Source organism: Ambystoma mexicanum, chromosome 5q (genome assembly GCF_040938575.1).
Source record: "Ambystoma mexicanum isolate Mex_15411 chromosome 5q, UKY_AmexF1_1, whole genome shotgun sequence".
NCBI classification, from domain to species: Eukaryota; Metazoa; Chordata; class Amphibia; order Caudata; family Ambystomatidae; genus Ambystoma; species Ambystoma mexicanum.
This window is the reverse complement of record NC_090933.1, coordinates 389,539,360-389,554,542: the sequence shown is the minus strand read 5'-3', so window position 1 is coordinate 389,554,542 and position 15,183 is coordinate 389,539,360. Positions and strand designations below refer to the sequence as shown.

General features: G+C 44.9%; 1 protein-coding gene across 2 annotated transcripts in view; it reads right to left on the bottom strand.

Annotated features, from left to right (window-relative positions):
• The window catches only part of THOC1 (THO complex subunit 1), a 1,301,120-nt gene that overhangs the window by 668,874 nt on the left and 617,063 nt on the right, over window positions 1-15,183 (bottom strand). For both annotated transcript variants that reach the window (XM_069620878.1, XM_069620877.1), the window contains exon 10: window positions 1,241-1,349. In XM_069620878.1, coding sequence (XP_069476979.1) covers window positions 1,241-1,349 — 109 coding nt within the window. The remainder of the gene's footprint in view (window positions 1-1,240; window positions 1,350-15,183) is intronic.

Sequence of the window (15,183 nt, the reverse complement as noted above, 5' to 3'; positions counted from 1 at the left end):
CCCAACCGGGGAATTAATATTAAATAAATAACCCGGCGGTATCTTTAACATTGCACCAAAAAGCGGTGCGTTTAAAATCAATGGGAAAATCCCATAAGAAATATTCCTGTGGAATATTTTGCGTGGTATCCACTGCCACCAGCCAGAAACTCGACAAGGGGGGACTGGACAGTGCCCCCTTGGAAAACAGACCCAGGGGCAATCGAATTACCCCTACCAGTACTTCCACAATATGATGGTTTGTACTGGTTCTGTTCACAATTTGAGACTAGTAAAGCCAATGGTGACTTTACATGCCCTGGGAGACAGTAGTCAGTCCCAGGGTATGGAGTCTATGTTTGGGGGTCACTATGACACCCCTGTGTTACTGCACTGAGGGTGCTGTGTAACACACATACCAAAAACACATGAAGCCCTATGGAGAAAAAGACACCATAGCCCATAAAAAAACATTCACAGTCAAAGGACATTCTCAAATCATGTCTAAGAGTGGGAGAAAGACAGTCTCACTCTTAGCAGGAGAAAAAAATAAACCCCAAAAATCCAGCAAAGCTGCTGGGGGACTCACTAGGTTTGGGAAATTAACCTTAACAGAGAATTCTCCCTAACACCAATGGCCATCAAAAAATCACATTGCGCTACTAATGCAGGAGGAAAGCATGCACCTCTGGTGAAGCCAAAACTAATTTATAGCTGCCACCAACCTACTCCCTAAACCCAAAGAAGGGTGATGCAGTCACCGTAGGGAAAAGATGGGGTTGCCGAGAGGCACTTATGGAACTGGGGTTCTTAGGGGCAACCCAAAAAAGCAAACAGTTGAGGGGCCCTAAAAAGGTTCTATAAAATCCCCCAAAATAGAAATTCTGTCTCAACAGAAGTTAAAGGGATTGTAGACTGGGTGATTGGTATGTATAAGAAAGCAGTGGTGGAGGGGTGTTGGAGCATACTTACGGTGTTGGAGGAACCTTTATACATTAACAGTGGAGTGATTTTCCTGGATGCCAAGTGGTAGTGGATAATATGTCGAACCCATTTTGCTCTTCCACCACTCAATCTATAAATAACAGCAGAAGGTCTAGGAAGCAGGAGTTACCATTTGGGTGCAAGCCTATGGCAAACGAACATCAACCCATGAAGAACAGAGTGAATACAGAATTCAAAGATATACTTCATTTCAAGTAAAGCTACTTCTGGCATGAAGAACTCAAATCATATTATAATGCTTAGGACAACCCCTTACCTTAAGGAACACTTTCCATGAGTTCTTGTCATAACACTGCACTGGATTTCTGAAAAAATCCTGCAGAGACCAGAATTTTCTGTACAGGTTGTAATCTATGGGAATGGAGCTGTGAAAACAAACACATTGAAATACATTAACCAACATATATATGCTCTTAGAAGTTGCTTTTACCAAAAAATGAGGCGTTCAAGGTCTTGCACATGACAACAACATGGAAAGAAGGCAAAAGTAATTAACATGAAATGGTCCAAAATAATTCAGTCAGCAGAACTAATACGTCAGCTGGAAGTTCAATATCAGTGACGTATTTACAAGAAGGCCAACTAGGACTGGGACCAGGACTAGGCCGGCAGATTGCCACTGGAAAACATTTCTATAGCAGTTTATTTCAATTTACTTGTCTTTTTTTTAAAATTAAAGTTTGTTTTGTTTCTTGGAGTCTGGCTGATGCACAACAATGCTGGACTGATTTGGCGCGGTTAGCAGTCATTGCACTTTGACAACTTTAATCTTTGCTGAGCAAACTTGGATATATGCTTGATATTTACAAAAGCTTTATTTTAGGGTGACTTTTTTATTTTAGAAACACTGTACCAAACCCAGCCTGCATTAGGTATTTCGTGATTCACGCATAACTCATGGACATATATGACAAATGTAAACCTCTTTAGTAATTCTTACGTTCCCAGAGTGCATCTTTATATGCAAAACAGCCAGAACCGTATTGGCTTAATTAGTGCCACTCCCCATAACCATTTGAGTGTGTAATAATCAACACATATACGTGTTAAGAAATCATTGTGATGTTCAGCAACACATGATATGCATTGCTTAAACCACTGCAATAATGAGCGTTTACCCCCAAGAAAGGTACTGATGAAAAACGATGCATCGTTTTACAACATTTAACACATTCCTATGCTCAAGTCAAGCCAAGAGTTCCCACATGCGGGCACTTCAATGATGATCAGAAGCAAACACTACTTTCCCTCCCCAGCCCCACATTTCGGTGGTCTGTGGCTGCCCAAAAGGTGCAAGCATGAAATATAGACGTTAAAATGGCGAAGATTAAAGCTAAATGCGCAAATGCATCAAGAATGCTGTCAAATGATCCCCCAAAGCCATAGAAGGGTAGGAGGAAAAAATTAACGGTGTGCCAAAGGTACTACACACCGTTTCACAGCTGTAAAGAAAAAAGTCTGCGATATCCTGACAAGATATCCATACGGCCATCTTTACAGAAGCAGCCCATTGCTAAGCAGATAACCGGCATCCCTGCTGGATTCCTCACGCATCTTTGATGACATTCACTGCCCTTACTTCAGTTCTTAATTCTCTCCTCTCCGCCAACTACTCAAAACACTCCTCCATACTCATCCTTCTCAACATCTCGGCTGCCTTCGATACCGTTGATCACCCTCTACTCCTTAACTCTCTCTCATCCGTTGGCTTCAAAAACTCGGTCCTCTGCTGGCTTTCCTCCGATCTTTCCAACCGTACCTTTGCAGTGTCTTGGGGCGGTACCACTTCCCCTACCTGCCTCCGCAATCATGGCGTTCCCCAAGGCTCCGTCCTCGGCCCCTTCCTCTTTTCACTCTACACTTCCTTCCTAGCTCCCATCATCTCCTCCTTTGGTGTCTCGCACCATTTCTACGTTGACGACACCCAACTTTTCCTCTCCTTCTCTTCCTTTACCTCCGACATCCATCTTAAACTCTCTTCCTGCCTTTCCGCGATAAAATCTTGGATGGCCTCTCACTTCTTAACCTTAAATGCGGACAAAACAGAAGTCCTTTTCTTCCCTACTAACGCACATCCTCGCCCCTCCCCACCACCTTCTATTCTCCTCTTCCCTACTCCCCATACCCGCAACCTTGGCCTCTACATTGATTCTAATCTCTCTCTCTCTCTCTCTCCCATCATATCTCTCTCACCGCCAGGTCCTGCCGCTTCCACCTTTATAATATCCATAATATTCGCCCTTTCCTAACTTTCCATGCTACCAAACTTCTAGTCACCTCTCTTGTCTTCTCTACATTCTTCTACTGCTCCTCCCTCTTTTTAGGACTACCCTCTACTCACCTAACTCCCCTTACATCTATCTTCCACTCTGCTATTTGCTCCCTCTTTCTTCCCTCTCCCTACGAGCCCATCTCCTCTTCTCTCTCCTCCTTAGGTTGGCTCCCCTTTCACTCCCAGCTCAAATTTAATTTCCTCGGTCTCGTCTTCAAATCCCTCTATGGTCTTGCTCCACCCTACCTTTCCTCCCTCCTTTCTTTCTATACCCCTTTTCGCCCTCTCCGCTCTGGGGACATTTCCTACTCATTTCTCCTCCTTCACACTGTGCCCCATCCCGCTTTCGTTCTTCCCAACTACTTGCCCCTTTCCACTGGAACCGTCTACCTCTCCCTATCCCTATCCGTTCAATCTCCTCCTATCCTCCTTTCCACACCTCTCTAAAAATCCTATCCCCTCCCTTCCCCACCCTGACATCTTCTGCTGCCCCTCTCATCTCGGCCCTACCACCCATCCTTACTCCTTGTTCCTTCTCTTACTATAGCCTTACAACACTCACGTTACACCACAGCGTTCAAGTAATCTGTTGTAAATTGTTGCACGTGTTGCTTTCTGTTACTTGATTCACAGGTTTTCAATGCTTATTGTATTTACTATTGTCCTCTTGTAAAGCACTTTGGCGTATAAAAATTTAATAAATACAAATACATTCAGTTGCACACTCAATGCAACCAAGAAAACCAACTGCAAGTATGCCACACAGTGCATAACAGTTACATTTAGAAGTAACCTTCACATGAATTGCATTTTAAATACTAGGTATGACTTAAGTAAAACTGTACCTCAAATGACAGCAGGAAATCTAGATCTATAAACCACAAACCTCAAAATGTTCCTTTGTATTGTACACTCTAACCAACTCTTAGGAGGTAACAAAAATGTTACATTACCACAAATGCAAGCTGGCAAGACCCATACCCAAAACCACACCCACAAAGTTAATGTTTTGCTAAAAATCCCGACCCATTACTCAGTTTTACTCTTGGGGTGATCATTATTTTGGACAACGGCACAAACAGCAATGATCTAACAGTATGTGCCACTTAATTTGTTATACAAGCTGCCTGCCCTGCACAGCTATGAGGAATGCTGTTGCTTTCCACCCATGAATGTTCAGTGTTGCCCCTTCTCCATTACTCCACTGAGAGAATGCTCAGCCAAAGTTTCCAAGACCCTTCTCCAACGATCTTTACTCCACTGAGCTGTTAATGCTCAGGCAGAGTTCATCAATTTCACTTGCGTTTTTGCCATCTTTTATTGGCGTTCTAGCCCAAGCAATTGAGGGTATATTGGCTGTAGCAGGTGGTCAATTGCCTAATCGCCATTATGCCCCCTGCTAACAAAAAAGGTGTAACAATGAAAATGAGGTTTATTTCTTTTCAATCCATTTTTTTAAGCTGCGCTGAACCACCTGCATATATTTCATATCTAAACTATACCACTTCACAAGACCTCATGTGGAAAAGTAGTTATGTTGCCGGAATAAAAAACGTATTATATACCAGTACAGTAGGTCGATTGGGAGAAACCCAGATATTAGCATTGAAAATTACATTCCTCATTGCAACCCTCCCACACTTGCACCCAGTTGGCAGACTGCGTATGTTTTGATCGCTTCCTCTAAAATATTATCTGAGATAGTCCAAAGTAGGCAGATGACTTCTACAAGTACCTCTAGTGTACTCAACTGAACAACAAACTGCCTTCTCCAAATCATGTGAAGCAGAGACCTAAAAAAAATTCTTTCAACTAATATAACAGAAAAAAACAGACTTGCATTACAGTGGACGCAATACATTTCTAATCCAGTCAGCATTCAAAATGTCCTTATGCTGTTATGGAGTCAAAATGGGACAGCATGGTGGTGAAGGGGTGTAGTTTGGCAACAGAGTCTGTTGAAGGTGTGGAATCTGGTGAAGTGAAGGTACAAAATCTGGCACAGGTTATGAAAGTGAGGAGGTGTGGGGGCGCAGAAACTTAATTGGTTCCAGGGCAGCAGAAAGCCTAAATACCCATTGGCTTGAACTGAAACCTGACAAAGGTGTGCTGTTTAGCCAACACCAAAGCAATAAGGATACTTCAACTCCATCAACCAGTGATACTCAAGCTATTGCGGGAATAGAGTGAAAGTTTAAGATTGATAATTGAACTGGGGAACACATAACATTGGCCACTAAACAATCCCAGAAAAAAATGATTCTTCACTGTTAGTGACAATCGGACAGGCACTACCTTATTTATTGATCTCAAATGTAAGGCTCGATGTGTGAAAAATATTTATGTAAGTGCATTGGGCTAGGAACTGTGAGAAAACAGATCAAAACGTAACAGGAAGGCTTGCCCCCACCATTGCTCCATTGGTGTTAAAAATGACAAATGATGTAACATCTGGTCAAAAGAAATTGTAAAAATACGAAATTATGACATTAACACTTTCAAGAGTGGTTTGTGGACTGTTTTTATAAAGCTCTGTTGTGAAAAACAGTGTCAAAGGGTACATTATAAAGTCCATTTCACAAGTAATATAGACCAAAACCATGGTTGTTTAAAAGATAATTTTCACAAGGATGTTGTGCTAAATCTGAATTCCATCTTGTGGGGTTCCTTTTTCAAGGTTGGCGTCCCCTACGTTTTTTTTGCTAGTTTAATTGTCCCCCTGCAGCTGCAATGCCTTTTTGGTATGCTGCCCGTAGTAGTTCGTTTTAATACCGGGGAGTCGAACTCTAAGTAAAGTGCAGGGCTTTTCCAACAAGTTCACCCAAAAGCGGTGATGGAGCTACCCACAAACGGGTCTTGAACCCCTAAAGCTAGCACAAAAATGTGGGTTCAAATGTACAGGCTTCCTAGGCGAGGTGTGAGAGGGAGGGCTGACGCTTCTGAGACAACAGGTCCCAGAGGTTTAGCATAATCCCACTAACTTTGCGAGATCAGTGGAATTGGAGAAGTGAGAGACGTGCCCACTATGGCATGGTTCATCCAGGGGGCGTGTTTTTAAGGACTTGGGCCACTAAAATAAAAGTTGCAACTGCAAGGCATAATACACTGCGATATTGAAAATCGCCAGGCACTTTCTTTTGGCCCTTTTTGCAGTGAGCTGGACAAGCATACAAATAATTAAGCTAATTTCAACAAAAAAAAACTTGAAGTGGACAAAAGCAGCACCTGAAAAACATACATTTTGACAGAACGTTCGTCTTAGTGATTGGCAACAACGTATCCAGGATATGAAAATGTGATGTCAAGTAGCCAAGTATGCTTTTGTTGGGGTAATGTGGTTTGCCAGAGGAACCTCCCCACACTCATTTATGAGGGGAGCGAGACACATGGGATGGGGTTGGCAGGGCCACTACCCAACATGTCAACCAGAGGGTGGATGAGGGATCCTACCGGCTCACTGTTAACACAGACACAGTAAAACAAAAAAAGAGGCGATGGCTGGAACGTTTAGAATTAATCTTAACCTCTGGCTTGCTCTGGGCAACCCTCCACACCATCTGTCATTGCCAGACAAGCCATTACAAAAGGGGAAAGACCCCTTAACACAGACCTGGTCTCAAGAACCGCCCACTTCAGTCTCACATCTAGACACTCCATTCACCAGAATATCGTACAAGGGAGCTGTGGGCACTTTGCGCCCTTGCTGCGAGGTCAGAGTGGCCCGCTGCACCCGTACAGCGCCGAAACATGCACTGCTTCTGCCCCCTTCCCCTGATAAGAGACTGACTGCGGGAAGCCTGGTTGAGTGCTGCGGATGCTGTTGTGCGAGGTGGCAGTGCCCATTCCCTCCCAACACCCTTCTCCACTTGGCACTAGCACAGACCCAACTCTGTGGTACTTGCCAGTGAACTTGCGGTGGGATAAATACTCCCTTTGCATGCACTCTCAGAGCCGAGGGCTGAAGCAGGCACTGCAGGTATTGATGCAGCAGAGTGGGGAGATAAACGGTTTGAGTGCTAGCCGTGCTGCGGTTGAGAGTACTGGGCTACGGTGGGGAACTCTCCCATAATAAGGGACCCTACGCGGAGAGGGGGTGATCCCACAGGGCCCTGGCTCCATGGGTGTTAGGGAGAATTCTCATTCAATGGCTAATTTCCCTTATCTAGTGAGTCCCACAGCATCTTTGCTGGATTTCTGGAGTTTATTTTTTCCACTTGGTAAGAGTGTGAGCTTTTCCCCCACTCTTACCCATGTTTTGCCATGTAATTTTCATCTGTTTTTGTGATTGTGGGCTCTGGAGTACACCACTTCAGTAGCCCCCTTCTTTTGTGTGTTGCACAGCAACTTCAGTGCAGTGAAACAGGGTCGTCTTTCAGACTTCCCACCGACTCCATTTCTGAGGCTGACTACTGTCCCCCAGAAAAGGGTAAAGTTGCCATTAACTTTACTCATTTAACCACAGATCCAGTACACCCCATCTTACATGAGTATTGGAAAGGGTTACCTTCCTAGCCCTTTTTATCTGTACCTCCTAGAGCATTGTTTCGCTCTTAACATTTAGACTTGGCTGGTGGCAGTGGTATCTACCCTAACTTTTCTACCGCGATTATACTATATAAACGTGGTATTGTTGTAGGCTATTATATTAGCCTCGAACTTAAACCCGTTTGACCAAATACTTTTTTCTTTTGGCTCCGGTCGGGTTTATTCGCCATTTCTTTTTGTTAAAGTCCTTTTTGTGTTTTACTTTGCGCGGCAAACCAGGTTTGCCTTCTTTGTTCACTGTCTTTTGGCGGGCTTCTGCCAAGAAGCCCTCCTCTAGGCGCCTGGGTGTCTAGGTGGGCTGAATGTGAGGGAGGGAGGAAGTCACCTCCTGCACAGGGTGTCCTAGGAAACCCAAGTCGCACTTTGCCATGATTGGCTGAGGTGGTTGTCCGGGCTGGACAACCCTCCTGCTGCGTGATTGACAGCCAGGCTGTGTGAATGGGGGATTTTCGCATAAAAGGCAGGACTCTTGGGCTGGAAGTCAGAGTCGCCACTGGAACTACAAGGAACCGAAGAGAAGCGGAGAAGTCAGCTGCTGCAACTATCCCATCCCAGTGAAGCCCTGCTGCAGCCCTGAGCTATCTACCCTTAGACGACCAGAGAAGATCCAGTCCGGAGTCGTCTTGGATCCTCTTCGTGGTCGAAATCGCTGCACACTGCTGTAGTGGTCCGGATAGCCATCTGAAGAGCCTCTCCTGTTTTTAAGGAGCGCATCTTTTATTCACCGTCACTGCTGCCGGCTTCAGCCCTGTGTGGTGCAGACCCCTCCAGACGTCCTTCTTGCCGAAGCTCCAGGAACCGTGGGTCTGCAGGAAACTACCAGGAACAACTGCCGTGGCACCAGCTTCTTCATTGAATAAGGTACTGTGTTCTGCTTGAGGAAATCAGGTGAATCCCTTTTTCTCCTCTCACAATGCTTGACCCCCATCTTCCCTCCTCCTTATAACTTTTGCTTCCTCCATTGACAATATCCAAGTACTCCTGGCTACGTTGAATCATGAACTGTCCGACTGTGTGATCATCAACAGGAACCCGGTTCCACTTGACACTGGCTCCGGCCTATTGACTCTTGAATTTCTGTCCATGAGTGTTCTCTGATTCCGTCTGCCTTGACAAAAGTATTGCCTATGGTTTTTGCCCCCAACTCTCTCTGGGTATCTCAGGTGCTAAGTGTGTTTTGCCCCGATAACATTTCATGCCGCGGATACGCGTTTCTTTGTAAAACCGAACTGTCATTACTGTCAAAAAGTGATTGCATATATATTCACGGTAACGTCTTGTTTCACAACACTGGTCCATTAAAACATAGGGTACTTACCTTGAGTTATACCGTACAAAGTGAATTGGTTAGTTGTAATGTATTTTACGTGTGGTTTTGAATTAATAGAAGTGCCGTGTTTATAACAAACGGTTAAAAAATAAATGTACTTATATTTTTTTTACCTGAAACCTTGAGTCAGTGTTTGCTTGAGTCACAGTAATTGTGGTCCCTTTGTGTAACCTCTGCTAATGCTTATATACTCTTGAGATAAGCCGGGCTGCTCCGCTACTGCTACCACTTTAACATAGTAGTACAGGCTTGTACCAAAGGTAAAACTTGTATTACCACCTGTAGTCTTAATTGTGTGTAGTGGTCCCTAAGGGCACTGCACAGGATTCTGCTTAACAATGGGCAACAACAAGAACCAGGCCAAGATGGAAGCATATGCAAATATGTCACGGGCCCAGAGACAAGGCGCAGAGACAGACTTGGGCACAGCTGCGACAGACAGCCAATTCAACAGCAATGTCGCTTGGTTGCTGGTATGCCTGAAGGACAGTATTGATGGCATTGGCCAGAAACTGGACTCTCTATCCTGCAAGATCTATAACTCCATGGCCCAAGTTGACAAGATATGTGCCAGGGTGACAGAGGCGCACTGAAGCACATGAAGATACATCTCTGCAATAACGTAGTGACATGGATAAGATAACACTTCAAATGAAGCGTATAAACTCCAAATACGAGGACCTGGAAGGCAGATCAAGGAGAAATATTCTACAGCAGAAGGTGCTGCCATAGTTCACCAATATCGATGGCAAAATAGAGGTATTCATAGAGTGCCTCTTAAAAGACATTCTAGCCAACCCGCCACTGACTGAGCACTTTATAGTTTAGCACGCGCACAAAGCCTTAATGGGGAGACCACGCCTGGTGCACCACTGCCCACAATTATGAAAATGCTAAACTACAGGGACCGCAACGTGCTTTTGGCAGCGGACTGCGAGAAGATATTTCATTTTGGGCCTGACAAACTATCATTATTCCCTGGCTTCAGCCCTACAGTACAGGATGCTGGGAAGACATTTCAAAAAGCGAAGGATGACCCCGAGATGCCTGTGCCATGTACTACCCTGCGAAATTGAGAGTTATGTGGAGGAAAGCAAACTTCTTCAGGGATCCGGTGGCCGCGGAAGAATTCTCCAGATGCAAACTCAAGAAAATGTGGTAGCCCCACAACATAAGGGGCAAGAGGATTCAGCCGACGATGGTGACTGAGTTGCCTACAGTATTGTTATGTTTAGAAACCTTAAGAGTGTTAATGAAAGCGATGAGCAGTCAAAGGAATAAGCAGTCTGTCAGCCCGACCAATTGCAGCCAGAAGCCAAGGCCTGCGCTACTGTGAAATCTAGCATATACCGCACAGGGGCCTTTAAAAAATTTTTTCTGTTTGAGAGGGGCTATGCTGGTCAGACAGAGTATCTGGCATGGAAGTAGGGAGTGGAAAGTTACACACCTTCTAGATTCAGGAGTAGTACGAACGTGGTGAGCGCAAGGTTGGCAGACACAGCAATGAGTATGATTTAGGTAGGATATGCAAAACATGAATAAACCGTTAATAATAATGACATGGAATGAAGAGGAGTGCAGGATAATCGGCAGTCCAGGCAAATCTCAAAGTATGACAAAAAAATAGATCATTTGATGGTGCAAGAAAATCACATGTACAAGGGGTGTAAGTGAGCTCACTTTTGGTGTGAACTTGGTGTAAACTCAAAGAATATTCCTCATATTCACGTCAGCTGCAAGAGGGGTAGTGACATTCATTCACAAATCTGTAGAATGAAAGCTGCTGGCGAAAGAATCCGATCAGGATGGTAGGTTTTTACGGATTATGCTGTAAATACTGAGTAACAGGAATAGATATATATATATATATATATATACATACATACATACATACATACACACCCAAGACAACCAGTCCTCCTTTGAGGAAGCAGCCCGCAGATTGCATTAATACAGCGAGTGTCTGGTAATTTGGGCCCGGGGAGTTTAATAAGATTATGAATTTGTAACTAGGAAGGGCCTCCACCGCTGTCCGATCTCTCTCTAAGGAAGTGTGTAACTGGCTGGAAATAGCAATATTCTACTCATATATGAGATCGACTCAGGGGCTTGGTGCAATTACATTATGCAAGATACTTCAGAGAACACTATCGAACCATGCTTCACTGGTACTGGACTAAGTCACAGGCTAGGCCGTGGGGATTCAAGGGTGAAGCATTAATAAAGGAGAGATATAAACAGGAGATTGAAATGGACAGATATATTTTGAGGCATTCAATTGCTTTATTAGCGGTTCGTTTATCTCACAGAAGGCAGATACGCTGAAGCATATCAGGCTTGAATTGCATAAGCGTGAAAGGGAAATTAAACGACTTGAATTAGAAGATGGCGGACAGCACAGAGAAGGGCTTCTCAGTAAGATACAAGAACAGGTGGCAAAATGTAATGAACTTGCAACAAGGGATGGCATATGGATGGCAAGAGCTGTGCTAGGCGGTATTAGTGATAGACGGGGCCACATGCTTGCCTGGCTGATTAGACAGGATTCTGGGCAGCACACTATTGCAGAAGTGGTGAATGAACTTGGGGAACGATGTTGCAAAGGGGAAAGCATTAGTACAACGTTCTTGGAATCCTAGATATACTTATGTACTTCTAAGGCAAGCACCACTTGAGCAGCAATCCTAGATCTGAACAGGGCAGATGTAAGGCTGCTAGGGTGCGACATAGCAGAAAGTATGAACACTGAAATCATGGTGGAAGAGATTATAGCTACAGTCAAAACCCTACCCAATGGGAAAGCACAAGGCACTGATGGGCCTCACATCCGAGTTCTATAAATCCCACACAGAGATACTTGCCCCATACTTGAGAAAGGTGTAGGACACCTCCATGGAAGTGGGTCGGCTTCCTGAGTCCACAAGAACCCTGTGCATCATATAATCCACTGTCCATATTCAACATGGAGAATAAGGTATTAGCGAAGATACTTGCAAACTGTATTTAGCAACATATGCCATTACTGGTACAACCTGATCAACCAGGGTTCATGCCCAGTAGGTCCACAGCACAAAATCTCTGCAGACATTTTGCACAGGTGCATAATATGATACCTGGGACTCTGTCTGTGCTGGCTACTGTAATGAAACCTGCAGAGGCTTTTTCTTAGTCCGGATACACAACCCAGCAATCATTTCACCTGGTTTAAGAATTGTTCAAAGAGTGGTCCGTTTGGATGGGAGGGATGTCTTTAATTGATATGCTAATGCTTAACGGCAGGATACATGTGTGCCTGGCAAAGTAGGGATGTACATTGTAACACGCCGAGTGCACAATTGTGTGGGATATTAAGTGCATGTTATTGATCCTCATGTTCTGCAGCGAGAACCTCCCTTGCACGAGCGCAGAGCACAGCAATGGACGTTGTGTGTACACACTGCTTTGGGGTTGCTGCAGTCCAAGCACCATGTACGCAAGCACAGGACACCGGTTGTCATTTTAAGCAGGGGGCCAGATTGATTTGCAACTCATTGGAGTTGAAAAATGGCAGTAACAGTTATGGGCTTCTAGTTTCATAATTACAGTACAAGGCCTGGCATTTAAGTGCCAGTTTTCCGCCCGTATGGTTACGAATTATATATGATATGATATATTTGTAACGTGCCTATACACAAGTGTTTCAAGGCGCGACGAGGCAGGGAGGGGGAACAAAGGGAAGACAGACAACGATCCTACTAGGCCAGGTGTCATTCAGATTGCGCAAGTGCATGGGTAGAGGGGAAGTGCAGTACAGGGGTAGTAGAATAACAAGATAAATAATAAGGGCCAGCTGGTGGCAGTGCAAGGTAAGTGCAGACAAGTGCTGGGAAGGGGGGCTGTAGGGATACAGAGACAGTCCCGCAGTGCAGGGGTTGCCACGGAGGCAGTGCAAGGGCAGAATGGCTGGGCCAAGGGCCGAGATCGGTGAGAGTGGCCCAGTTACAGATTCAGTGCAATTTCAGTCAGGAATTTAGCAGGGGAGTGGGGGAGAGAAAGCAGAAGCAAAGAGGAAGGTTTTGAGGTGCTTCCGGAACCGGAGATGGTTCTCCTCAAGTTTCAGGGAGGCAGGAAGGCTGTTCCAGAGGGAGGCCCCTGCCGCGGAGAGAGATCTACCCCCAACTCGTTGCTTGGAGAAGCGGCTGACCCTGAGGGAGTTGGAGGCGGATGAGCGAAGAGCTTGAGATGGAAGATATTTAGGAAGAGAGAGTTGAAGGTATTTTGGCCCCAGGCCCCAGAAGGCCTTGTGTACAATGCAGAGGGTTTTGAACGTAATCAATTTTGAACTTAATTCATACAACATGTTTTACACTTGCGGTAGTACTAAAGACACCTATATCTCTGTGGGCCTCGAGTACAGGGTAATGCTTGGGAAGTAAGGTTTATTTAAGGAAGGATTATTTCCTAGCATTGTTAAATATTTTAATTAATGACCGCAAGGAATTACGGTCCATTGCTATTGAAGGGCTCGACTGTGGTGCTTTCAGAATAAGTAATTATGGGACGCGTTTGGCATGGATATTTTACATCAGTTGGTACATGGTGTTATGGGTGAGTTGAAGTTTACAGCCATTGATTAGCCCTCCATAAAGGGGATATATGGAGGCAGGTGCCTGACAGTTAGAGCTGGCGACTGGTTTCTACAATGTACGAGCCTGGCCAGCCCCGAGTTAGGAGGAAGAGCCCGAGGATGGGGCTGTGGTCTGGCCAAAGGGAAAGAGCTTTGGGAGCCTCTGCTCCATCCAGAGTGACTGATTGCGGAGCTTACACGGGTGGTCGGTGTTCTTCTGTTCACTGCACAGAGGCTATTAAGCTGACTCAGAGGTTCGCGTTTTATGAAGGCAGTAGATGAGGCACATCTATCTGATTTTTGGTGCATTTGCATAAAAAAGCTGCCGGACAGTGACCAGATATTACTAAATAAAGCAGCAGGGTTATGTCGTTACTGTTAATTGGCCTACATTATTGTACCATCGGAACAATGTGGTAGTCAGAATCGGCAGGAGCGGCAAACATTATTAGACCTGGAGGTGGGGGTACAATTAAGCAGCTAACGGGTGAGGAGTGTGGGCTCCAGATCAACAGAAGCTAAAAGCCGGGATGGAAAGGAAATCTAAGGGGAAAGGTTTGTCGTTGACAGCTGGCGGTAGAGAGAAGAACCCCAATCTGCTGTGTAAGGATCCAGGTTCTAGCGAGGGAAGGAAGGGTTCAGGTGCCAGGGCATGGGCAAAGAAGGTACTATGTGGGCGATGCCGAGTCTGTAGTGGCATTTTGTGTACCTGGGCAGCATGAATCCGAATCATGAGCACTTTTCCCCTTACTGCATGTTGTACCAAACAAGCACTACTATCTGGGATCAAATTCTCCTTCCATCTCATTCTCTTGCACACCCGCATCCCTTATTGCATTCTCCTTTAAAACTTTGCACCCTCCTCATTATATATGTAAAATGCAAAAAACCTCAGTAAACGCCAAAACTATTGGCATTGCCAATGATCGTTTCTCTTGGAATCAAACCATTAACGTGATTATTACATGTATCATGTTCACAGGGGCATCCAAATTCAGAATATTAGCATGATAGTGTCACTATGTGCAGATGACATGATGCTTTTTATACAGAACCAAGCTAGCCCACTATAGTAGTTTAATAACTTTGACAAACTAACAGGCCTTAAGATTAATTGGGGGGAAATAAGTGCTCCTTCTCCTGACCCCCAATATGTGGAGAGTGAGGGAGGATTTGGGAATAATCTGGCAAGAGAGCAAGATTAAGTATCTGGGGGGTAGTGGTTTCCACAATGTCTCGGCGCTCTACTTGGATAACTATGTCAGGCCACTGGAACAACTGGAACCGCAAGGTGGGTGCAGCTGCCAATCTCTTTAATGGGCAGTGTCGCAATTATTAAAATGGTTATGTTGCCGAAGGGATTGTATATTTATCAAAATGAACGAATAGTGCGCCTACGTTGTCCCTCCGTATGATAGAGGACTGGCGATCCCGGATACGCAATTA